This window comes from Pleurodeles waltl, chromosome 6, assembly GCF_031143425.1.
Source record: "Pleurodeles waltl isolate 20211129_DDA chromosome 6, aPleWal1.hap1.20221129, whole genome shotgun sequence".
Classification (NCBI taxonomy): domain Eukaryota; kingdom Metazoa; phylum Chordata; class Amphibia; order Caudata; family Salamandridae; genus Pleurodeles; species Pleurodeles waltl.
Window position 1 is genome coordinate 239,014,606 of NC_090445.1, and position 26,438 is coordinate 239,041,043.

Consider the following 26,438-nt stretch of genomic DNA (forward strand, 5'->3'; position numbering starts at 1 on the left):
CAGGCTCTAGGATTTGTGATCAATCACAAGAAGTCGTCCATGATACCGTCTTAGCAAATGGAATTCTTGGGATTCCAGGTGGATTCAGTGAAAGCTTAATTGTTACTTCCTTCCCAGGAAATGAAGTGGATCAAGAGGGGAATTGAGAGTGACATTATCGAATCAGATGGATCAAAGATCCCTAGCACGGATTGTGGGTCTTCTTGCTTCATCGATTCACTAGTTTTCCCAGGGCCTTACAGAGACTGAAGATTCACTATCTCCAATAGGGCTTTTTATATGATCATCTGGTTCCACTCCCTCTCGAAACCCGAGAGGAACTCCAGTGGTGGCTTTCTCATATGGAGGCCTGGAATGGCAGAGCCATTTTTGGAGGGTCACCAGAGATTGTGATAGAGTCAGATGCGAGTCGTTGGGGCTGGGGAGCGAGGTGCGGACGGTTTTCAACAGGAGGTCAATGGTCTTCAGAGGAGCTTCGGTTCCACATCAATTTTCTGGAACTCCTAGCGGGTTTGGTCACCATCAGATCCCTCTTCCCGCTCAAGAGCAATTGTTGCATTCTCCTGAGGATGGACAATGTGTCTGCGGTGAGATACATCAATCATTTGGGAGGGACCAGGTCACGCCTTTTGGTGAATATTGTCAGAGGGTTTTGGCATCTATGTCTAGCTCAGAAGATCATGGTGATAGCGGAATTTCTTCCGGGCAAGGACAATCTAGCGGAAGATTGGAAGTCCTGGTTCCTGATAGATTTCAGCGATTGGAAGCTTTACTCTTCTGTGTTTCTGAAGATTATGCCTTTGATGGGTCCGTGCCATGTGGACCTGTTTGTATCTCGTCTCAATTTTCAGATTCCAAAGTTTTTCAGCTGGAGACCGGATCCATTGCAATGGCAATGGACACATTTCTACAGGATTGGTCAATACAAATGAATTATGCCTTTCCCCCGTGTGCCATGATACCAAGAGTAGCGGTGCTCACATGACGCCAAACAGCGTCTGCGATTCTTATCACTCCGGTGTGGAAGAGTCAGACGTGGTTTCCATCTCTTCTAAAACTCTCTATTGCTCTAACTCTGCAGCTCCCCATCTTTCCTCAGCTCCTTCTGGATCCTGTGGGATCTACTCATCCCCTTCTGCTATCGGGCATCTGTCTCTCATGGCCTGGAAGATATCGGGAGACATTCACAAGTGCAAAGCCTTTTGTCTTCAGCTACCTCTTTTATACGACAAGCTTGGGCTCCATCCACCCACAAAAGATACTCTCTGGCATGGAAAAAGTGGGTGGGTTGGTGCCTTCGAAGGGAGGTGGATCCTGTGGGTTCCAAGATCAAAGACATTATAAACTTTTTGTCCAAATGCGCAGAATCAGGCTTGTATTACAGGTCAGTAAATGACTTTAGATCAGCTATTTCTGCAGGACATTCATAGATAAATAAAAACCTATAGGTCAACATCCCCTAGTATGTAAATTGCTTAAAGGTATCAGAGTGGGGAATCCACCCAAGCCACGTTATTCACAGATATGGGGCTTAAATATTGTGTTAGCCTTCTTGAGCAATTGGTCTGACAGTCATCTGTTATCAATGAAACAATTATCGGCCAAATTGACCATGCTGTTATGTTTAATCTCATGTCGCAGAGTTTCAGAAGTGAAAGCCTTAAATCTAGCAGGTAGGTTATTCTCTCCTTCTGGAGTTTCTTTTCTTATATCTAAACGTACAAAATGCATGTCTGCTTCTGTTGATTATCCTGCTTTTCCTCATAATGTAAATCTGTGTGGTTAAGTGTTTAAAGGTTTATGAGGAACGCACTGCTAGTTATAGAATGGATCCCCTCGGACCTCTTCTGATATCTATTCAAAAACCTTTCCGACCGGTTTCAGCTGCCACTTTGGCCCGCTGAGTTCAGTGGGTAATGTAAATGTGGGCAAAGGCACTGATATGTCCATATATGGTGCTCATTCCACCAAGGTGCTATGGTGTCAAAAGCTTTTATTTTGGGTTCTAGGCTAGAAGATATTCTTAGAGCCGTCAATTGGTCTAGTGATTCCATGTTTAAAATGTTTTATTATAAGCCAGTAGTACATGTTTATAATTTAGTGGTAGATCAGCTTTGAACCAGCATAATCGGAACCTCCGGTCCTGACATAGAATACAAAATGGTCTGGCTTTGCATTAAGAATTTTAGATTCTATTAAGGACACAGAGGAGAGGATTATCCCACCCAGTAAATAAAAAATGGCATACTGTGCATTATTATGAAGGTATATTTGCCCACCCTTGAGTTTACCTGTTGTATTAGATGAGTCTCATAATTGTTTTCTCTTTCTGAAACTGATTCCAAAAAGGGGTATAGATTTGTGGATCTCCCGAGTTCGTTTTTGGCAGGAAATGGCAGTCTGCTGATTTCAAGCCATCCAGGAGGGTATTTTCCGGATCTGGTCTGAGAGTGGTATTGAACTTTTACAAAGAAAGAGGACGCCAGATCGTGCCTCGCCAGTTTATAGACTGTGTTGGACTACTAGTGGTGGTTTATGAGAGAGGTGTGTTTCAAAGCCTCATTTAGTGTGTTTTCTGTGTTTAATGTTTTTTTATTTGCTGCTGTTTTTTTTGAGTAGTAAAGATTGAGAAGCATAATTCTCGCCTCTGTGTCCTTTTAAAGCAAAGCTAGAAAATCCTTAACCTCTGCTAGGACACCATCATTCGCCAACCTCTACTGCACCATGCAGAAAATGCTCCATCAGTGGAGTGCACCACACAATTTTAGTGTAGAGGCTACGATCCTAGTGTATGAGTTCAGTAAACGTAGAGTATATTACATGTTCAGTTCGCTACAAACTTGCTTCCTAGGTATACTGTGTGATTGGAGTAAAAGCAAGCCACAGGTGAAGTCCGTCCAGGATTTCTTTTGAAGTTTTATGCAATGCGAACTTTTCCCAAGGGCATTAATTAGAGCTCTTTATGTGAGCATCTCTCTATTAAGCACGGGGAGATTACGTGAATTGACCAAAATCACAGGATGTTTTGGAGTCGAACCTGGTTCCCCCGTTCCTAAGTCTGCATCTCTAGCCTCTAGGCCCCATCTCCTCCCGAGACCGCACGAAACTACGAACTGGCTCCTTAGTAAATGAAATGAAAACCAGAGGTGGACCCAAATCCAAGATTACATGTTCGGTCAAAGTATGCCCATTTAAGAAACCCACCGCCTCACGCCAGGAGACTAGAAAGGAGGAGGAAAAGTTTTTTGGAAGAATTCCGCTTTTTTTTCGCTCCGTCTCTCCCTCCTCCCCCAGTGTCCAGCCCACAAAGTCAGGGGGGGGGGAGGCTGCCCCTGCTGATGCAACGTCTGCCCCTCCCCTGGATGTTTGGCATTTACTCCGCACACAGACACTCTTCATCTCGGCCTCTCCTCCTCCTTCCAGCCCTCCATCTCGAGAAGGAGACAGCGGGGCAAGCTACGGGGGCGAAGATAAGCCGACGCAGCCCCCGCCACCCGTCATACTTCTCCGTGGGCATGCACCTCGGGCGGACCCCCCACACCCCGCCCCCATGGGCCACGCTCCTGGGCGCCCTCTGCCTCCTCATCATCAGCGCCTCGGCAGACCCAGGTGAGGCGAAGAAACTTCCAGTTCTGCCCGCTTGTTTGCAGCCGGACAGTCCGGAGCGGGGAAAGAAAGAGGGGAGGTGGTGCTGGTTTAAGCCCCTGGCATCTGTATCTTTCTTTGCACAATTATGGATTTCTCCTGCCTATTTTCCAATTTTACCATTATTTTCAGCTTCCTTCTTTTGGAAAGGAAATAGAGCTGTGTAGTGCGTGTGCGTGAGGAGAGAAAGGAGCAGCGCTCTGAGTGAAAACAGATGTGCCGGGGGATCATTTTTACTTGGAGGTGGGGGAGCAGTTGAGATCAGGCACTTGGAGTGGTCGATTTAAAACTGTTCCCTACCTCTGTGTTTATAATGCACATAGAATAAATCTTTTCAGTTCATAAAGCGAACAGAGCAGTAGTCATATGTAGGGTTACTTCAAATGTTTGTACTCTTTTCAACCAAAAAGTAAACCAGCTAAAACTGCGTTTTCTCCAAAATTATACCGGGTCCCAGCCCCACGCAGTCTTTCGGTCTAGTGATTCCAAAACTAATATTGCGGTGTCTCGGATCCTGCTAAGGGCCGTAGCAAGCGCTACGTGGTAGCGGAGAGTATTGTCTGTGTAAACTGAAGACCGAGCTGAGAAATTCCTAGTATTGTCAAGCTGCACTTAAGGATTGTGGTGATGTGGGAATTGGTGAGGCTGTGGGGTAACCGCCAGAGCTGCCGACCTTGGAGCTGGGAAACCAGGTTCCATTCTCGGCTGAATATCCGGTGATTCTGGGCAAATCACTTTATCTTCGTGCGCCTACCAAAAAAATGAACGTGCTCTTCTTTAACGTAACTGGTGCTTATGTAAAGTGCTCCAATACCTTCGGGTGGAGTTCGCGCTATTTAAGACTGCATTTAAAAAAATAGGTTAAGTTGGGCAACATAGCGTCGAGTTCTAATTCTGGATTCTCACGTGATGACGTTGTATGATCCGGGGAAGCTGAGATTATTGAACCCCCAGTTTTCTCGTCACTGTATATATGCATTCAGCTTTTAGAAACCAGATGAGACCATTATATAAAAAACGAGCCTTTCTTTTCCAGCAACCCTGCAAATCTGCCTGACAAACTCACCACCTACAGTGGCTCTGGGCACATCCCTGGCCAGAAAAGCTTCACATTGGAGGCAAAGAATGCACAGAAAGGAGGCAAAGGCAACAAGCGTTCTCCAGCAAGGTCTAGAACGAAATCCAGTAATTATCAATACTGCCTCAACAGTGCTCCAGTTCAGGAGCGCTCCAGAAGCACCTCTTTAAAGCACACTACACCATAGCGCAGAAACTGGCCACGTCCACTATCGGACCTCTGTTACTCCTCCAATCACACACTGACTGTATCTTTGCCTTTGAGCCCCTGCAGTACTCCACTGCCTTTAGGCTAGGTTTGCCCTATGCAGATACCACAAAAGTTCATTTTGTCAGAAAGTAGATGATGGTCCTGGGTTGACTGATTCATGAACAGTGCTTGAAAATGAAATATCTATGTGCAATTACTCACTGTCCCGGAGTACCTCTTTGCCTCTCCGGTATATAGATACTCTCCATTTAAAAGTAGTGGACCGCTGCTGAAAATTGCTGGTATTCTCTTTATCAAATCAAAGGGGTACAGGTACATGTTAGCTGACAGTGTCTGCTCGTTTATAGTACTGGGTTGTTGGCTATCACAGGATGTAGATTGTACATAATGTGTAGACAAGCTACCTGGTAAACTCATCAGAGCTAGTTACAATCAAGAATTTTAGTTCAGATTATATATCGTGAAGTGTGATTTGGTACGTTGATTATGTCAAGTTTGTAATAATACATTTTGCATGATAGGCATCAATAGTCCAATGCATTGGCATCGCTATGCATGATGCTACCCTACCCATATTGCCCCAGACCTTTGGATCGAGAAGAGTTCTACCCAGAGGTGTCTGGTTGGGGCCAATTGTGGCAGAGATGAGTTCAACCCGTGAAGACTGATTTTCATACAGCAAATGCTGAAAGATTGTGACCCCGGAAAGTCTAGCCATATCTGATTTTTGTGCCTAGATGCTTTTGAATCTTTCTATTCTGATTCTGGGTAATGTGTTTCCACTTCAGATTCTGGTTATGCTTGTTTGACTGCAATGGATTCTGGTATAAAGTGGACTGGTCATGAGCAATCCTTACCTTGAGTGGTCTAGCTTTTGAGGTCCTACTTTCAGTAAGAACTTGAAACAGAGGCATGTCAATGGGACCAACTATTGCCAAGAAGGGTGTAGCAGGGACTGATTGTGGCATTGAGAGAATGAGGTCAGACACATTTTGGGCCCATCTCATTGTGGGCCTGAAAATCCTGGCCTCATCTGAAACCGGCCTCGTTCATTTTGTGTGCCTCTGATTGTGGCCTTGTACATTTTGTATGTCTCTGATTCTGACTATACGTGTTTTGGCCACGTCTGATCCTGGCCATGGTTGTTTTGGACACCTCTGATATTTGACAAAGTACGTGCTTCATATGCTCTTTCTTCTGAATGTCATGCTCCTTGAATGGATGGAGTTCTTTGATGAGTTAGGAAACATGTTGTGTTAATAGGCTCGCTGATGTCCTGCTGGAGATGGTAGTGCAGAGGCTTCAAGTTATCTTTTGCCTTGGCTGTCTAGTGCTGTAAGGCCCATTAACTCTCGTTTTCAACTGCAGATGTTACATAAATAGATTGGTAACAAGTCCCTCCTCAACTTAAAAAGGAATGGTTAATATTGTTTACATATCTTCTGCAATGTCCCAACAGCTTTCTTTGTACATGCTGCCACCATGCTCGAGGGGAAGCTGTGTTTCCTCTTTAGCCAGAACAGTTCTACTAAAGTTGTGATTGGTTGTCCTGATTTTGGAATGGATTTAAACATCCATCTAGCCTTTTCATTTCTGAAGATAACCTGATATAAGTCTCTGTTGAAACCAGAATCTAAATCCTAATTTCAAGTTAGGTGTAGTTGAGTTCCTAGGTTTGGTAGTTCCAGAGTCTGGTAATTCCTTTTTGCGATTCTCCTAACTTGAAAATATTGTCAATGATCAGCCATTTTTGATATACTGTTCCCAGGAGTTTCTTATACCAAGGAGACAATGTTGCGCATAACCTCAGTTTATTGTTACAAGTCACTTTGCCGAAACTTGAAGACTAGTTGTTTCTAACGGGTATATATCCACTCCATCATTGTGCACAAGGCCCGTGACCTCTGATTGCAAGATCTCTGGCATCTATGTTAACTGAACATATACCTCCTTGAATTTTACTGCTATATATGTGCTTGGAGTCATAACTCTAGCACCTTCTGTTTTTATTTTGTTTGCGTGTCTTACATGTCAATTCTTTATTGTTGCTGCCTGTGTATAAGTTCCTATTCTTCATAGGAGCTCCGGGACAAATTGACCACTGAAGTTCTTGAGTGCTGTTTTACTCGGTCATGCTGGGCCTGAGTTTCTAACCCATCCCACCACGTAGAGTAAGCCTTGACTGCTTGCCCTCCCTACCCTATAAAAGTCAAATGCTTAAAAGGAGAAACCTTAGTTATCGAAATAGTGACCCCGGGGCACCAGTGGTAAATGACAGTGAGATAACGAGAAGTGCATTGAAGTAGCTGACCATAAGTAGGGATTTGTCAGTGAACTTAAGATTTTAACCTTAATGTCACTTCGACTAAAGTTCTTCAGTTGAATGTCTGTGTTTTCTTTATATTTGTGGGTATTTACTGACATTATGAGACAACCATAAATACCCCAATTCATTTTTTTCAGTGATTAATGTGATATGTGTTTACATGTCCATTCTGTGTGTCGTTTTAGAAAACAAAATAACACTGGATGACAGCCATGCACACCTACATTTACATAATGTATCTACCATGTACTATCTATGGTTGAAATGTCTATCCATAAACAACTAGGTCAAAATATGGAGCTATGCCAACAGGTAATTCACATTTTATGTAGCTATGCCAAAAGGTAATTCACATTTTATTTAGCTATGCCAACATGTAATTCACATTTTATTTAGCATTTGGCCATCAAGTCTTCACAAAGAAAAATATTAAAACGGCCAATCAAGGTTTGGTTCATTCTGGTTTGTGTGCCACATAAATGGTTACCGTCTCCTGTTCAATAGTTGCCACACCTATAATTAATTGCTAAAAGTTTTCACAAAAAATGTAGTCACAATCAATGTATCTGGATTATGCTGCTGTCCGGAAAACACAATGAAGACATTAGCATCGCATAGGAAGGTAGCAGCAGGCAGGGCTGTCGATGTGATGGGTGACTAGTTATATTTTGGCAGAACCCTTGCATTCCAGAGGCTAAGCAGTTAAGTGCCCCCAGGTGTTGCTTTGCTTCCTCTTTTAATGGTGTGCTTGAAAAGAAAGGTTCCCGCAAAATACAAAAATAAGATTTGATGATTTATTTACAACAACGAATAGCATGAGTACTCGATTTATCGATGGGCTGCTCTCTGTTTGTTTGTAAATCCTTTTTTTAAACCATTGAGTGCAACTGCTCGTTTTTGGTTCTCTCAAACACCTTCCATGTCGGCCTTCTATTGTCCATCGAGTCCTTAACAACTTAGTTGAATTGTAACTGTTTTCATCAACTTCTTTCTACTTCAAAGTGAAGGCTGCATCTTGAACTCATTCTGCTTTATCTACAGTACCCTATAAATGGATAATGTTATGCTGACGACTACCTATATCGTCTTGTTCTTTGAGGCTCTGCCTTTAAATATCAGCTGACCTATGAAAACTGAGCCGAGAATACACATGGACAACATTAATTGTCAAAGCCAATGGTAAAGAATGCCAACATGTGCACGCACACATGCAGTTATTGTGGTTGTAGTGACAATAGCATTAAACTGGGTGGAGTGGTATGACATACTCGACTCTAGATATAAACGTTACAAAAAAACTACTGCAAATAAAGGAAATGATTTCCCATACACAATATAGGTATGAGATAAGGCATTGCATTTGATAACCGAGTGTATTTTTCAGATGTAACTGAGACCCTTGAGCATTGAAAGTCAAGCTCTATAGGAGATGGAATGATACACGAAGATCAAGAGACTACAGGTGAGAGAGTAAAATTCATCTGGGTAGAAACAAAACCGACATTAATTTATGTTTCAAATGGTTGGTCACAGCACGAGCAAGCCAGACTTAACAGGAGAAAAGAGCAATAGCAGAACGGGCAGTTTGAGGACATTTGCAGAATTATTCCTTCATTGGTCTGGCAGGTTTATTCCTTCAATACATTTAAAGGATGACCTAAACCTCACCAAGGCTGTCAGCTATAAACATATTGAAAGTATGTGCCTAAATCACTACTCTGTCTGGATTTCAGCATAACTACAAATTGTGTTGTGTTGGTATGAGTAACTTTTGGCAGGCCTGCAACTGAGTCGGAGTATAGGACAGAGGTACATTGTAGCCGTACGTGGGTTCTGTAACTGTCTGAGCTCCCTGAACATCTGCATCTAAACACCACATCGTTTTTTAATTGCTTTTGTCTAGTCATGCGCTTTCAAGCTGAAATCTAATCATTTTACTTAACCTCACCCCCAATTCAAACTGCAAGTGATACCGAGGCCAGGCCTGGTCATGGATAGCCGCAAGGAGGGTGGCCGCCCAGCATCCTCTGGTCCTTTGTCCGTCCATGGTGGCAGCGACAGTTTCTGGGAACATACTACAGGCACATAGGCAACCATGGCGAGTACACGTCGATGTAGATTTACTGTTCTCTGAAACAATAAATATATTTTACTGACACCGAACGCAAGTGCTACTTTGTGGACGGACCCCTTTTGCAAGTTCATCGCTTCGCAGGTACCATATTATTGTGTAGGCCTGGCTGTGCCCTGCTCGCAGACTGACATCCAACCAGGCTTCCAGTATTTAGCCAGCAACTTCTAAAAAACAAAAACTCTGATAAGTAGAGAAAAGAAAACTTATGAAATGTCTTTTCTGGACCTTTGGTACACAGAACTCGCTTTGTGGAGCTAGGAATGACCAGTTAGAAGGTATAGTCTTTTATGCTCAAGGATAATGAATCCACCATGTAGGAAGTTGGCTCTGTATGCACTATTTCAGAGTAAGGAATAGTATGCACAGAGTCCAAGGGTTCCCCTTAGAGGTAAGATAGTGGCAAAAAGAGATAATACTAATGCTCTATTTTGTGGTAGTGTGGTCGAGCAGTAGGCTTATCAAAGGAGTAGTGTTAAGCATTTGTTGTACACACACAGGCAATAAATGAGGAACACACACTCAGAGACAATTCCAGGCCAATAGGTTTTTGTATAGAAAAATATATTTTCTTAGTTTATTTTAAGAACCACAGGTTCAAATTTTACATGTAATACTTCAAATGAAAGGTATTGCAGTTAGGTACTTTAGGAACTTTGAATAATCAAAATAGCATACACAGTTTTCAAATAAATCACATATAGCTATTTTAAAACTAGACACTGCAATTTTCAACAGTTCCTGGGGGGAGTAAGAGTTAGTTAGTTTTTGCAGGTAAGTAAACCACCTACGGGGTTCAAGTTTGGGTCCAAGGTAGCCCACCGTTGGGGGTTCAGAGCAACCCCAAAGTTACCACACCAGCAGCTCAGGGCCGGTCAGGTGCAGAGGTCAAAGTGGTGCCCAAAACGCATAGGCTTCAATGGAGAAGGGGGTGCCCCGGTTCCGGTCTGCCAGCAGGTAAGTACCCGCGTCTTCGGAGGGCAGACCAGGGGGTTTTTGTAGGGCACCGGGGGGGACACAAGTCAGCACAGAAAGTACACCCTCAGCAGCACGGGGGCGGCCGGGTGCAGTGTGCAAACACACGTCGGGTTTCCAATGGAAATCAATGGGAGACCAAGGGGTCTCTTCAGCGATGCAGGCAAGGGGGGGCTCCTCGGGGTAGCCACCACCTGGGCAAGGGAGAGGGCCTCCTGGGGGTCACTCCTGCACTGGAGTTCCGATCTTTCAGGTCCTGGGGGCTGCGGGTGCAGAGTCTTTACCAGGTGTCGGGATCTGGGAGTCAGGCAGTCGCGGTCAGGGGGAGCCTCGGGATTCCCTCTGCAGGCGTCGCCGTGGGGGCTCTGGGGGGGCAACTCTGGCTACTCACGGTCTCGCAGTCGCCGGGGAGTCCTCCCTGAAGTGTTGTTTCTCCACAAGTCGAGCCGGGGGCGTTGGGTGCAGAGTAGCAAATCTCACGCTTCCGGCGGGAAACGCAGTTGTTTTAAAGTTGCTCCTTTGAAACAAAGTTGCAGTCTTGGATGAACAGAGCCGCTGTCCTCGGGAGTTTCTTGGTCCTTCTAGAGCAGGGCAGTCCTCTGAGGATTCAGAGGTCGCTGGTCCCTGGGGAAAGCGTCGCTGGAGCAGTGTCTTTAGAAGGGGGGAGACAGGCCGGTAGAGCTGGGGCAAAGCAGTTGGTGTCTCCGTCTTCTCTGCAGGGTTTTTCAGCTTAGCAGTCCTCTTCTTCTTAGGTTGCAGGAATCTGAGTTCCTAGGTTCAGGGGAGCCCCTAAATACAGAATTTAGGGGTGTGTTGAGGGCAGTAGCCAATGGCTACTAGCCCTGAGGGTGGCTACACCCTCTTTGTGCCTCCTCCCAAGGGGAAGCGGTCACATTCCTATCCCTATTGGGGGAATCCTCCATCTGCAAGATGGAGGATTTCTAAAAGTCAGAGTCACCTCAGCTCAGGTTGCCTTAGGGGCTGTCCTGACTGGCCAGTGACTCCTCCTTGTTTTTCTCATTATCTCCTCCGGCCTTGCCGCCAAAAGTGGGGCCGTGGCCGGAGGGGGCGGGCAACTCCACTAGCTGGAATGCCCTGTGGTGCTGTAACAAAGGGGGTGAGCCTTTGAGGCTCACCGACAGGTGTTACAGTTCCTGCAAGGGGGAGGTGATAAGCATCTCCACCCAGTACAGGCTTTGTTACTAGCCACAGAGTGACAAAGGCACTCTCCCCATGTGGCCAGCAACATGTCTCGAGTGTGGCAGGCTGCTAAAACCAGTCAGCCTACACGGGTAGTTGGTTAAGGTTTCAGGGGGCACCTCTAAGGTGCCCTCTGGGGTGTATGTTACAATAAAATGTACACTGGCATCAGTGTGCATTTATTGTGCTGAGAAGTTTGATACCAAACTTCCCAGTTTTCAGTGTAGCCATTATGGTGCTGTGGAGTTCGTGTTTGACAGACTCCCAGACCATATACTCTTATGGCTACTCTGCACTTACAATGTCTAACGATTTGCTTAGACACTGTAGGGGCACAGTACTCATGCACTGGTGCCCTCACCTATGGTATAGTGCACCCTGCCTTAGGGCTGGAAGGCCTGCTAGAGGGGTGACTTATCTATACTGCATAGGCAGTGTGAGGTTGGCATGGCACCCTGAGGGGAGTGCCATGTCGACTTACTCGTTTTGTCCTCACCAGCACACACAAGCTGGCAAGCAGTGTGTCTGTGCTGAGTGAGGGGTCCCCAGGGTGGCATAATATATGCTGCAGCCCTTAGAGACCTTCCCTGGCATCAGGGCCCTTGGTACCAGGAGTACCAGTTACAAGGGACTTACCTGGATGCCACGGTGTTCCAATTGTGTAAACAAAAGTACAGGTTAGGGAAAGAACACTGGTGCTGGGGCCTGGTTAGCAGGCCTCAGCACACTTTCAAATCAAAACTTAGCATCAGCAAAGGCAAAAAGTCAGGGGGTAACCATGCCAAGGAGGCATTTCCTTACACACCATTTCAAAATGTTATGTCTGCATGCTGTTTATTTGAAGTACATGGGCTCAATAACACAAGTAACTAAAAACATATCTTCCTGTTCTGACCACCACAGTCCACTTTCACCCCTGCAGCCAACATTCAACTGCCCCATTTATAATCCAAAATTCATTTTACATTTCAATTCACACTCACAGCGATAGTCCATTATCCAGCCAACACACGTGCTCTCTGTCTCCCCTGGTGGACACTTCTAATCTCGCAGATTGTAGAGACCTTGAGCTGAAAGACACGAGGGAAAGGAAAATAATGTCAGAGCTCCTCAGATCCATATAGATGTCATGGTCCTGGCCGCATTCAGGCCGATGGTACCTCTGACAGGCCTGGCAGATTCAGACACCAGTCAAACAGTCTTTCAGAGAGAAACGTTTCTGAAGCGTTCCTGCTCAGACCTTCATCAGGTCACTTCATGCAGAGCAGATAAGTAACATAGTATAATGTAAAATTTATTTATAAAGCATGCATTTATCCTAAGGGGTATCTAAGCCCTAAAACCACATGTTTGTTAACCAACTAAATGGTATACCTTTTATCGCTTTCCTTGGGCTGAAAAGACTCAGCTGGGCCACTGGGATATGAACCGGTGACCATTGGGTCAAACACAAATACCTGTTATGAATGCATTATTCACTGAGTCATCTGACTTAGACAGAGTTACTAACTGCATTTAATGCAACTGAAGTGCAGCATATATCAGACACTATGATCAATTTCAAAAGGAGAGTTCCTATAACTTATCAAGCAGCTGTCTTGCGCCTCGATTGAAGAATCGAGTTGGCAACCAGTCATTTATGGACCATGAACCAGCCCTGCTTAGGAAAGGTAACTTTAAGAATTCACATGCAGTACTACAAGCATTCACGTGACATTTCAGTGCTTGGAAACTGGAGGAACTAGGGTGCAACCAGTGAGATTCCACGGGTGAAAGCCATGTGGCCTAATCCCGTACTCCTTTTTACAGGACTTGGATACAAGGTAAGTAGCTTCATTAGTATTTCTGTATGACACACGAGTAACATGCTATTCATGGTTCTGAAAGTGCTTTGTGATTGATCAGTATGATACTGTTAAGACTCCTTGTTAAACAGGGATCATTTTGTTATAAGTTTGGATTTCTCTGTATGCACTGTGTTAATTATTACACAGGGACTTGTGCATGTTCTTCTCTTCAGCATAGCACTTGCCTTGGTTGCACACTCCCTTCTGCTCCGTGCACCCACTTAAGAAATCTAAGAGTTCTTCAGAGGTATTTTGGTCTTGGCACATGCTCGTTGCCTTCAGTCGTTATGACTGTAGAAACATGCTGGGTCAAATGGCGAAATAATCAGAAAATTCTCCTTGGGCAGCAAAACTCAAGTCTGATTCTGTCCTTAACCTCCACTCCTCTTCCACTGACATTGTAAGAGCAGTGAGAGCCCTAGCTCCTCACAATTTAGTCTAGTTCCTTCACGTCTGACAGTTTAATTCACATGTAATATCAAAATGAATACCTGCTGCTAAAGATAAATGGGAAGTTCAAACTTAATTCTAGTATGCCAATGCTTACATCACCAACTCCTGTAATACATGTGATCCTTGACGTAGTCCCATCACCTTGTACTGTTGGGCTGCCTCATGGATGACCTCTCGGGCTTTTATCACTCTTTGGAAAGTGGATCCTCGTGGTAATTGGATGTTCTTGCATCCAGCGAGTTGCTGAATTTGCGACTTGAAGTTTGCATCTAATTTGTTGTACCACCATTTCGGAGGCTTCCCAGAATGTGACCTCACAGTACATGGCTATGCGGAAACACAATTGACGAAAGCAATGATTCTCACCTGGCCTCATGGGAACCGCAGAGGGTAGAGTGTTATGGAGGTACACTTTCTCCTCCTGTTAGTATTCCAGGCCTAACTACTGTGTTCCGACTGAACATGTTGAGACATAAGTTCAGAGTTTTGTGTTTTTCGGCTTTTTATATGCAAATGACTACATTTGAGAAAAGGAAAACTAATCGCAGAGGCGTAACACAGGCCCCTGAAGCCACCAGGGTGCAAGGGGGCCCCTATTACTACAAGGGGTGAATGGCTGTGCACCTGAAGGCCAATGAAAATCTCTAAGACGGGGGCCCTGTCATTTGGTGTTGCACCACTGGTTCATCTGTAGAAAGAGGAGGATCCCTTCTCGGGCTCAGTACTCCTTCAGGTCACTTAAAGCAGAACACACAAATAACACAATGCAATCTTGTAACATTTAGTTATAAAGCACACATTTACCCCAAAGGGTATCTAAGCCCTAATAAAACATGTTTGTTAACCAACTTAATGATTTACCAAACCGTAGACTAAGATACGACCTCATTGGGACTAAAGTAACCCAAATAATCTCTACTAGGAAGTAGGGTTTGTTATAATAAAGGATTTGAAGGTCTTGGAAATTAAGTCTTTATTCAAGCGCAAAACTCAAGCATGATGTTGCCTCCACCGGTCAGCTAGCACCTGCCGATGGATGGAACTTCCACACACAGTCACCAATCAGCTAGAATTTTCCATCAATGAACATACCATTCTCAAAGCGATACATGAGAGAAGAACACAACAGGGGTTTCCTTCTATACTCCCTGCTAAGAAACACTTGAGACTAGCTGTGGAAGAGCAATCAGATATGCTAAATCAGGTACCTTTTTATTTAAAAATAAGCTAAGTTAAACACATTTGCCATTTCCTGCATCCATAAATTAAAGATGCAGAATCAGGGCCTAAACATCCCCGAAGAGTTTGCAAAAGAAAATAAGTTCCCAAAAGAATTCATCTTGCTGCTAGATAAACGATTGCATCTCTTGTGGTAGCAGTTCTCAGTCTTATGAGCTGTGCTGGAGTGGCCTCTATTGTCATGATTGTTGTTCAAGAGGTCTAGACAGATGAACTCTTCACAAATTTCCATCATGACCTAATACTGTTTTAACCATAAAATGTGATTCCTTTCCATTGATGTGATAATGCAACCCACTGACTATCATCATTTTACAGGCTGCCCAAGCATTCCAGCTGCCCCCGATGAGGCTGGTAGGGTCAGCAACCTGGCATTAGAGACATTCGGGAATTTCTAGTCTAAATAATAACACAAAGTTGACTTAACAGTAATATTCAGGAGGGACCACCACACCACCGTAGGACCAAGCCATTCTTCCTCAGTTCCAGGGGGCTGGTTCGCTGCATCTTTATTTTTGAACATTTTTCTTTTTTTTTAAACAAAAAGCAAATAGAATGTACAAACTATCTAGCATATAGACCATAGATGTGTAACATATTCATCCTTCCATACAGAGCATTTCCGATAAATATTTTGGTGAAATGTGGAGTCAGTTTTGGGATGTTCACAACTAAGACCTTTGTCAAAAAACATTATATATGATCCTCTCCATGGTGTTAAATCCTCCTGTACACTATAATCTGTTTGCACTTTCAAGATTCAAAAGTTATTGTTCTGTAAGATATAGGGGGTCATTCTGACCCTGGCGGTCACCGACCGCCAGGGCCAACGACCGCGGAAGCACCTCCAACAGGCTGGCGGTGCTTCCTGGGCCATTCTGACCGCGGCGGTAAAGCCGCGGTCAGAAAAGGGGAACCGGCGGTTTCCCGACGGTTTTCCCCTGGCCCAGGGAATCCTCCATGGCGGCGCTGCTTGCAGTGCCGCCATGGGGATTCCAACCCCCTTCCCGCCATCCCGTTCCTGGTGGTTTTTACCGCCAGGAACAGGATAGCGGGAACGGGTGTCGTGGGGCCCCTGGGGGCCCCATAATGATTTTCAGTGTCTGCTTTGCAGACACTGAAAATCGCGACGGGTGCCACTGCACCCGTCGCACCCCAGCAACTCCGCCGGCTCCATTCGGAGCCGGCTTCATCGTTGCTGGGTCTTTCCCGCTGGGTGGGCGGGCAGGCTTTTGGCGGTCGCCCGCCCGCCCAGCGGGAAAGTCAGAATGACCGCCGCGGTCATTTGACCGCGGTGTGTCTTTTGGCGGTCTCCGCCCGGTGGGCGGTGCCCGCCGCCCGCCGGGGTCGGAATGACCCCCATAGTTTTCTATCCTTCATATGACAATCCGGTGTCTTTTACCAAGTGGCTAATGATGCACCTCTTTGCTAATTATATGGGTAATGCAAATAGTCTACATTTAATCACTCCTTTAGTTGGGCATGAGTACAGCCCAATACACATGCGTATAGTGCAAAATACATTGCTTAAATGTCTTTTCTATTACACGTCTACATATGTGAGCTACCACTTTGTTCCAGTGATCATGAGCCACTGCACATTGCCAAATAATTTTTATAAAATCTATTGTGCCTGACATCTTGGGTAATCATTCATGGATTTGTAATGTGGGTTATCTCAAGCCTAGCATTACTGGTTGCTAATTCTGTTAAAAACAATAATTTGCTGTAATTCATTCTCTTTAATTGAGTATCTGAAGATTCTCTCCCATTTATCCATCTCTTTCAATGATAGAGAACAACGGTCTCTGCTGAAGGCTTTGTAGGTGACTGAATAGCCCCTCAAGACAATGCAGGCAGTTATGCTAATGTGCTAGATTCTGGTGGTCTACTTGGGAAATCGCCTCCCACCAGGACCTACTTTCCTCTCCAACCAGTTGGAAATGTAAGAAAAATTGATCTGTCAACAGTCTGAATCTATCCTCTGCTCCATCAAAAGCTAAAATTCGAACCTCATTATGTAAGCCTCCTCTGTGCATCAGTCTCCTGGATTTAATTTTTTTGTTTGTTTTGTTGTCATTCCCCCCGCACCACGCATCACTGCACTCCTTTTCCGCATCGCGAGTCGCAACTGCCGACCTGTTCCTCAAGTGATTTGAAACTAGGAAAGTTCCACAGCCCAACCTGTTCTGTAGATGGAGAATGCCCAATAACCCAGGACCCTGCCAAATCCCATCACCACAACATAAATGATATTAAATATGGTGTATTTTGGACAACCCCAAGCAGTGCCATAAATGTCTCAAAACATGCATTTCTATGACATCTAGCCAAAAGGGTCTGTTCCTGATGGAGTCATAGTCAACCATTGCAGCAAGTGCTGATGTTGAGATGCTAGATAATAGAGCTCAGAGTCAGGGCCTACCAGGCCTTCCTGTTCCAATGGGAATATTTTGTATAATTCTCGCTCGAGCACCGGTCCATGACAATGAGAGCACTGTTTTACCTAATTTTTTAAACACTCTTGGGAAAGCAGATACATTGTCCACTAAAACATACATTAGCATCTTGGAACCATCACTAACTTCACTAAAGCAACTCTGCCCATTAATGATACCAGCAATCTTGTTTAGAACGATATAGTATAGTTCCTCGTTTGTCATTCATGACTCTACCCACACACAGGGATATACATTCCTGTATGGCGTGCATCACCTTTATCCTCCAATATCTCAAGTCTTTAGTTTGACACTGCATGCCCAATACCAGTAATTTGTTCTCCTGTTTCCTTGTCAAGCTGACCCACTGGTCTTCAGCCCAAACAGAGATCTGATTTCCTCCAGTATTTGTAACAGTCATGCTATGTCCGTTCAGTGTCAGATAGTTACATTGTTTCATTGGTGCACAGAGGATTGATTATATGTGTGTTTTTTTCAATCTTTACACTGTAACTATGCAAATCTCTACTTGAAGTGCATGCTAGCACCTCCATAGTCGGGGCAAATAAGGACGGGTGACAGCAGGCATCCCTGCCTGGTGCCTTTTCCTAGTTCCCAGGCCCCTGAGAGTGTACAATTTGGTTTTTATTTTAGCGCAAACCTTTGAAACTGCTGGCCAAAATTATAGCTTCTTAGTATCGCAAATAGAAATTCCTATCCCAGAATCAAATGCAATTTCTGTATCAAGGGATGCAACCACATTTTCATTTCTGCTGTTCTCAACCATGTTTGACGTGTTCATTTACATAAATTAGACACTGTGTTTTTCCTTGGTACCAAGCCGTACGGGTCTTGATGCACCAGGTTGGGTAATATTCATATCGACTTTTAGCTATTGTGTTACTAATTATTTTTACTTTAGCATTAATCGTGGATAATGGTCTATATGAATTTAATATTGGCTTGATCTTTCTAGCTTTGGGCGCCATCACTATTAACAAGTCCCGTATAATGTGGCCTCTGAGCTTTTTCCCATTCCTCTATCAATTTCCTCATAGAAAGAGTCGGTGCACGTTTATAAAACTCATGCAGACATTTATTTAAACAGCGCTAAAACACTTTGTTTATTTTTGTTGGTTTGTTCTGCCTCTGCCAGTCATATCCACCAACCTCAGAATTGAAGGTCTAGTCATTGCCCACTGCATCGGACAGTTTAGACATTTGCCTGTGTTATCACTCTCTCTATGCAGTCTTTGTCAAAATGATTCATCAGACTGCACATCTATTGATTGCCAAGATTTATTAATTTTTGGGTTACATTTATAGTTACAGCAGGAGATTTAGGTGGGCCATCCAGTGTTTGTGAGTTATTTTATTCTTGAATTCACTTATTCCATTCTTGAAGTACATTAATATTTCGTAGTTGTTAACCATCCACATACCTATCACTCCCTCTTTCGTTCCTTTCCAATCATTTACTGCAGTGGCTATGGATCCCCAATTAGAAACAAAGTAGTTGGGCAAATTCTCTGCTAGGCATTTCCCTTTATATTCAATTTGGAGTGTTCTGGCTCTCACTGCCCATGTCATAATGGAAGATCTGACCCTGAATTTTGAATATATCAAAGAGAGGGGGGGCATGATATGGCTTTATTCTTCCCAGGTATCTAGTTTCAGTAAATTTCCTTCCCAATTGCCAGATCACACACGTACGTGCACCAAAAGTAATAGCTGTGTGCAGGTCAGAAAAACAAACAATAGTTCCTTTCCATCTCTATGTTGTACTATTCATATTTAGAACATTGAAATGTTGAGCGATCCATTAAAGGCAATGGAGTAGCTCGAGGCTTCTAATGGGTAGTAAAAGCCTGATCATCAACATTCCAATGTTTGTCGTTCACAGCTGTTGATGTGCACAAACGCCTCCCAGAACCTGAGCGGATCTCAACCCCGTTGGGCTCCATGAAGTATTTGTTTTAGTAATTAGAACATTCTGCCCTGATAGGGTGAAATGTTCTAAAGGCTTTATAGCCTGCCATAGGTGGGTTATACCGCCCATTAAAGGACCGCTCAGTTGGTCAAGGCCCCCGCCTTCGGATTGGGCCTTTAGCTCTGGGCCGGGCCTTTAAGGGCCAGTATAGCCCGCTACAGCAGACTATAAATCTATAATCTCCTATTGTAGGAGGCTGGCCTGGTTTGTAGTGGGTACCTTGAGTACTTACACCTTATACCAGGTCTAGTTATCCCTTATTAGTGAACTGTAGTAGTGTTCTAGCAGCTTAGGCAGAACTAGGAGACATGCAAAGCTCCTGCAATACCACTATAGTTACACAGTACTTATATACAAGTAAAGACAATACTCAGTGTTACCAAAAATAAAGGAAGTTTATTTTAGTGACACAGGGCCAAAAATATCTTGGAGACAATACTCCTTCTGGAGGTAAGTATTATACACAATATATACACAAGACACCAAAATAAGGTAAGGAATGAGGCATAGGATAGTGCAAACAATAGGAAATGCTATAGAATGAAATACGACAACATAGGTCTAGGGGCAACACAAACCATATACTAAGAAAGTGGAATGCGAATCACAAATTTCCCCCCTAGACAAGTGTAGTGTGTAGAAAATCACTGGGAGAGTAAGAATACCACAAAGGTGAGTAAAATACCTCACCCCAGAGCCCAGGAAAGTAGGAGTAAAGTACTGCAAGTTTCCTTAGGACACACTACAAGTTGTGATTAGAGTTATTTCAAGAACCAAGCAAGACTGCAAGCAATAAATGGTGGATTCCTGGGCCTAAAGACCTGTAAAGAGAGGAGACCAAGTCCAGAAGTCGCAGAAGATTCCAGGAAGGACCGGAGCCCCTGCCAACCTCGAAGATGGTGCAAAAGAGGAGTCTCCGGTTGGAACAAGACTGCAGAAGAGCACCAAGGAAGAAGGCTGCGGGTTCCTGCATGATTCAAAGAATGTCCCACGTGGAGATGTTGGATGCAGGCGAGTGCAGCGCTGGATTCGTCCAACAAACCTTGGTTCAACAATGTCGTGGATTGCGTCAAAATGGCGCTGCCTGGACCCAGGAGGGACTTGGGGGCCTCAACTCAGACTGAGGAGGCAGAGGGGGCTCCTAACACTGAAGGGAACCCACAGATGACCAGGCAGCACCCACAGGGGTCCTGGACACGGGGACAAAGAAGATGCAAATTATGGTTGTTGCAGCACTTCTGAATACTTTGTTGCAGTTACAGCGGTTCCTTGAGCAATCTGTGGTCCATCCGAGGTCAGAGAATGAAGTAGTAGGTGCAAAGAATTCCCGATAGAAACTTGCAAGCAGAATTTTCAGAGAAACCCACAGGAGAGACTCTAAATAGCCCTGAGAGGGGGATTGGCTAACTTATCAGGTATGGACCTATCAGGAGGGGTCTCTGACGTCACCTGCTGGCACTGGCCACTCTTAGGCCTCCAGAGTGTCCCCATACCTTGGAAAAACAAGATGGTTGAAGTCTGGGACACACTGGAGGAGCTCTGGGCACCATCCCTGGGGTGGTGATGGACAGGGGAGTGGTCACTCCCCTTTCCTAGGTCCAGTTTCATGCCAGAGCAGGGACTGGGGTCCCTGAATTGGTGTAGACTGGCTTATGCAAGGAGGGCACCATCTGTGCCCTTCAAAGCATTTCCAGAAGCTAGGGGAGGCTACCCCTCTCAAGCCTGTAACACCTATTTCCAAAGGGAGAGGGTGTAACACCCTCCTCCCAAAGGAAATGTTTTTTTCTGCATTCCTAGGACTGAGCTGCTCAGACCCCAGAAGGGCAGAACCCTGTCTGTGAGGTGGCAGCAGCTGTAGCTGCAGTGCAAGCCTCAGAGAGTTGGTTTGGCAGTACTGGGATCCATGGTGGAGTCCCCAGGATGCATGGAATTGGCTCCCCAATACCAGATTTGGAATGGGGGGGACAATTCCATGGTCTTAGACACCATACATGGACATATTCGGGGTTACCATTGTGGAGCTACATATAGGTATTGACCTATATGTAGTGCACGTGTGTAATGGCGTCCACACACTCACAAAGTCTGGGGAATTGGCCCTGGACTGCTTGTGGGCACCTTTGCTAGTGCAAGGGTGCCCTCACACTTAGTAACTTTGCACCTAACCTTCAGTAAATGAAGGTTAGACATAAAGATGACTTATAAGTTACTTAAGTGCAGTGAAAATGGCTGTGAAATAGTTTATGCACTATTTCACGCAGGTTGCAGTGGCAGTCCTGGGAAAGGGTTTGTCTGAGCTCCTTACTCCATGTACAGCTAATTTGGTACTCCTTTTACGTTCCGTGCAGACAGCGTCCTGAAATATCTTTGCTTAAAAAGCCATGCTTCTTTTATCCTCCTGTGAGGTTTCCAACTGTATAATCTACACTTGCATAGGAGTGGTCAAAGATTTACTTAATTGTAAATAAGTTACTCAGGTGCTTTATATCATTTGTGGCCTTCTTCCTTAAACATTCACCATCCACAATAATCCACGTTCCATAGCATCAGTTCTGTCTTGTTTAAGATCATTAAAAAAGATATACCATCAAATCAGTTGGCGTGCGAATGAGAATGGAGGGTGATGCACACCAGAGATGCTTCAAGAATAGAACTTTGTCACAGGGAGGGGATCCACATGCTGTTGATGATTGCAATATATGTTATGTTAAGGCAGCTTTCTGACTTTCCCATATGTTGCGAATGGTTACAGCTTAAGGAGTAAGAATACACAGTGACTACATAACATTTATTAAACCCTTTTTCTATCAAGTCACGTACAACTATACAATGTGCGAATGGATCACACGATTTGTCCTGTAAATCTTCCAGCTCCATCTGAGTACTATAATGATCATTCAAGATGCTTCGTGATTTTAGGACTGTTGTAGCTTGTGAAAATAAACTTGTTGTAAACCACAGGACTGCTGTTTCAGTGTGCTGATCAATCTACACAGTATTCACTGATCGAAAATCAGTAGTAGGGTGCGAAAGGGGCAGAGAGGTAAAGGGGATAAACATTAATAAAAAAAAAACACACAAAAAACAACCATTTACCTTCACTCGCCGCAGCGCCGCTCCTCTCCTCCATCACAGGCTGCAGGCACAGGCTCCCAGCCTGTCCTGCGGCCAATACTGATGCTGCTCGGAGCAGCGTCGGGATTGGCTTGGAGCATCGCCTGTGCATGCTCTCTCCAGCCCGGCAACTGTGTTGCTGGGCTAAAGCGAGAGACTACTGTACATGTGTGTTTGGCCGACCTGAGATGGCTGGCCAAACATACATGCGCAGTGAGGGGGAGTGCTGTGCACTCCCCTTCACTGCTTGCCACCCTCGTGGCCCCGCCCCTTCACCAGAAAACGATAATAAACTCAGTTTATCATCATTTTCTGTTAAAGGTTTTGCAGCTGCCCCTGCTGGCAAGGAGTTGGAGGGGGGCATGCTCCTCCACCCTAATGGAGAAGCCACCCCTGTTGAAAATAGACTTACGGCTCCACTGTCATAGGATACAAAGGATGGCTTGCATTACTAGAGACTCTGTTTTGGACACCCATCTCTACATTCTTCGTTGTGTCAGCATTTGTCAAGGGAGCTGAAAGAAAATCTTTCCCAACGCATCCCTGTTGTAATCATATGAACCTCCAAAACTCACTAATGTACCACTCTGCCATTTTTTCGTTCATGGAGTGTTGACATTGTAAATTTATTAAATTGAGGATTATCTTAACTATTCACTTTTCATTTTATAATGAAAAACACAACCTTAGCACCATCACTAACCTGCATCTAAAGTTCACCACAAAACCCAATAGCTTTTTATACATCTCCAGTGACTGCCCAACAACTCCTTATCGAATCCAATAAAGAAGGCAGTGCTTCCATAAAGTAGATCTGTGTCTGATGGATACAGGAGCAGCCCCTATTCCCTGTTTACGCTGTGCTTCACATAACTGTTCTAACAGTGGGAGTCTTCAGAGTGTGCACATAATGTGTCTTATGTGTGCCATTTATGATCTAAAATGGTTAAGAAAATCCCCCTCCGCGATCTCCGAGTTAAACTGAATGACTACTCAGTTGCCTGATATGTGCTCCATACAAGTCAGGAACACGTCCTAGAACAAATTGTCAAGAATACAGTGATATTACTTGGATTGTGCTTCTAAATGGTTAATAGGCCTTTACAACAATCTCACTAAAAACTGTTGAGCAACAAATGTTGACCTTAAGTGACTTGAAAATCCATTTGTTGGCAAACCTGCATGGTGACCTGCGTGGTGATCAGACAATAAAATTGAAATTCTGGAAGACTTGTATGGATTGTTGGTTTGTTATTTTCTCAAAATGTTCTCCTTCAGATTGGTAGATAGTAGTGGGGTATTTGTAGTGCAGGCTCCAGGGGCTGCATCTACAAGGAAGAATGAAATCTGACGGATGCCTCCATCTTGTACTACTGGAGAGTCCTCAAAACAGGTCGGCCACTTACTGGTGGACTCAAGGATTCTGCTGCTAGAAGGGCAAGAAGATTGAGGGCTTGAATTGAAAAGGTGCAGACTGGCACCGCTGCCTCCATAGTACGGGGCCCTTATGGTTATAACTTGTAACGTCCTATTATTTCAGACATCTATCCCAAACACATTGCCAACAGTGTGCAGTTTCTTCAGTACTAGTGCCTTCTCATTAACAACTAGCTGAGCCTCTCTCAGTATTAGACTCCCCTCGACCCAAACAAGCACCTGACAGATCGAACCCTGGTACAGGAGCCTCATGGGCTGCACACTAGCACACATCCCAGTGAGCTCCATCGCGGGTATGAAATTGGAGGACCCAGAGGTAATAAAGAATAACCAACTTATGAAATTGGAGGACCCAAAGGTAATAAAGAATAACCAACTTTCCGTGGGACCTCAGACCTCCAGTAAGGCGAAATCCATGTTCCTCCAGCTGGAGTTCTAAAGAAGCTTGGCACTCTTAAGTCTCCAGCAAAGAACCTATTCAGTGACTACTTTAATTCTACCTTGGATTGACTTTATGAACAAAAGCTGTGGAAACCTCCAAATGCCGCTGCAGCAACCTGAGTAAACTTCTGGGAATCGTTTATCCTCTGCTCCTGACACCCTTTGTTGGCCACCAGTTCACAAGCGTATACAGTTTATTCGCATTGTGCATCGTTCCATTCTTAACTCTGTCCCATCTTTCAGTAGAACCTCAAGCTTTTAATCCCTCAGCAAATCATTGTCCCCGAACAAGAAAAGCCGTGGCAGTGTTTTGCTTTTATTCCACCAAGGGTAGCTGGCTCTAGAACTCCATCCTCCAGGAAGATTGGTGGATATTTAGGCAAACTATAGAGCATGTCCTTTTCTAGACTTATTGCTGCTTTCGTTCAGTCCACTGTGTTATTGGGTGGTGGGTCAGGGCAAAAGCTTCACTTTGGTGACAACACCTGCATTACAGAAAATACAGCACAGCATAAGACAGAGGATAAACTGTTTTTGGTGCTAGACAACATGGACGCAAGTTCTTCCCAGTACTAGAAAACAACATGGGCTACCGAGTGTACACCGGGTGCAATATTCTACAGTTCTGTGCATAAACAAGAGGCAGACCTCTTCCCTGTGGAACAGGGACAATGACTCAGAGGACTTAAAACAGGACTAGAGCATCCTGGGTCCCAAAGCTAAACCAGTAGCAGCTCTCACTACTTCAGGCTCCCTCTTTACATAAAACAGAGCAACGTTTTCCTTCACTTAAATATTTTTCTATTTGAGGTGCTTTGAGGCAAAAATGAGTACCATGCTCCAGGTACGATTGCTAGCATCCTCGGTATTGGTTGTTTTGGTACTCAAACACAGGAATGAAAAACCGATTACCAACCATGAAGCATCGTCGAGAGCTTAGGACCCTGGTACTCGGCTTTGTCTTTTTAAGTCAATCTTTCCTTCAAAGTAGAAGGTGAATTTCCTTACCCCAGATGTATATTTAGAGCAGGTTCCAGAAAATGTCCCTGTCTTCCATTTTTTTCAACAAATAAGTAATTCGCAGAAACAAACGGTGAGAGGTCTTATTCTCGACATGAGCAACAGAGGACTGCTAGCGTACTCTAGCATTACTGCTTGAGGCTACTAGCAAGAGCTGCTAAACGTTACAATCCGGGCTGGCAGAGGCCGCAGACAGTGCGGATTGATACCCCACGTTTTGGTTACAGAGCCCACAAGCAATCTCAGCAGGGGACCAACCCATTAATGGCAGGGATCTTAGACATTCCCCAAAGTTTGACTCCCAAATATAAATATTACTTTGGCTTAACAACCCTTTAAACCAGTATAACCCACATCAACCTCAATGAAAATTATTGTGAAACCCTTATTACTGCTTCACTTTACTTCCACGAAACATAATGCAAAAGTGAAACAGTCTTTCACTGTATGATACATTTTCGTTGCCCCTTGCTCGTAGAAATATCATAAATACCTCCTCTTTGATCAACACATTATCAAATGTCCCTCAATGCGCTCAATGGTAAAACATAAATGTTACTTTTTTATTTTTTTTATTTTTTTATTTGGAAAAGAAAGAGAGATAATTAGATTCTTACAATAATTTACCCATAACATAAGACATTGAAAAATGATTACATAATCCAATTAGCCTAGAGAAACAAAGTTTACATTATGTCAGATGGGCAAAGCTTTTGACTTGATCATGCATTAATGGGCCAGGATCCAATCCTGAAGTTGCACGCAATTTTTTTCCCCTTTTTACTAGCCGGTCTCCCTTACGTTCATACAATGCAGCTTCCAAATGATATACAGACAATAATTTGCCCAACCACTGCTGCCATGATGGTGGTCGTGGGTTCAGCCACGCCGAGG

General features: G+C 44.4%; 1 protein-coding gene across 2 annotated transcripts in view; it reads left to right on the plus strand.

The window, feature by feature from the left end:
• Nucleotides 1-3,312: 3,312 nt before the first annotated feature.
• MRC2 (mannose receptor C-type 2) overlaps nucleotides 3,313-26,438 on the plus strand; it is a 761,492-nt gene continuing 738,366 nt past the window's right edge. The window contains exon 1 of one of the 2 annotated variants that reach the window (XM_069237988.1): nucleotides 3,313-3,609. In XM_069237988.1, coding sequence (XP_069094089.1) covers nucleotides 3,339-3,609 — 271 coding nt within the window. In that variant the 5' untranslated portion in view covers nucleotides 3,313-3,338. The remainder of the gene's footprint in view (nucleotides 3,610-26,438) is intronic. The other variant, XM_069237989.1, reaches the window with a different exon arrangement.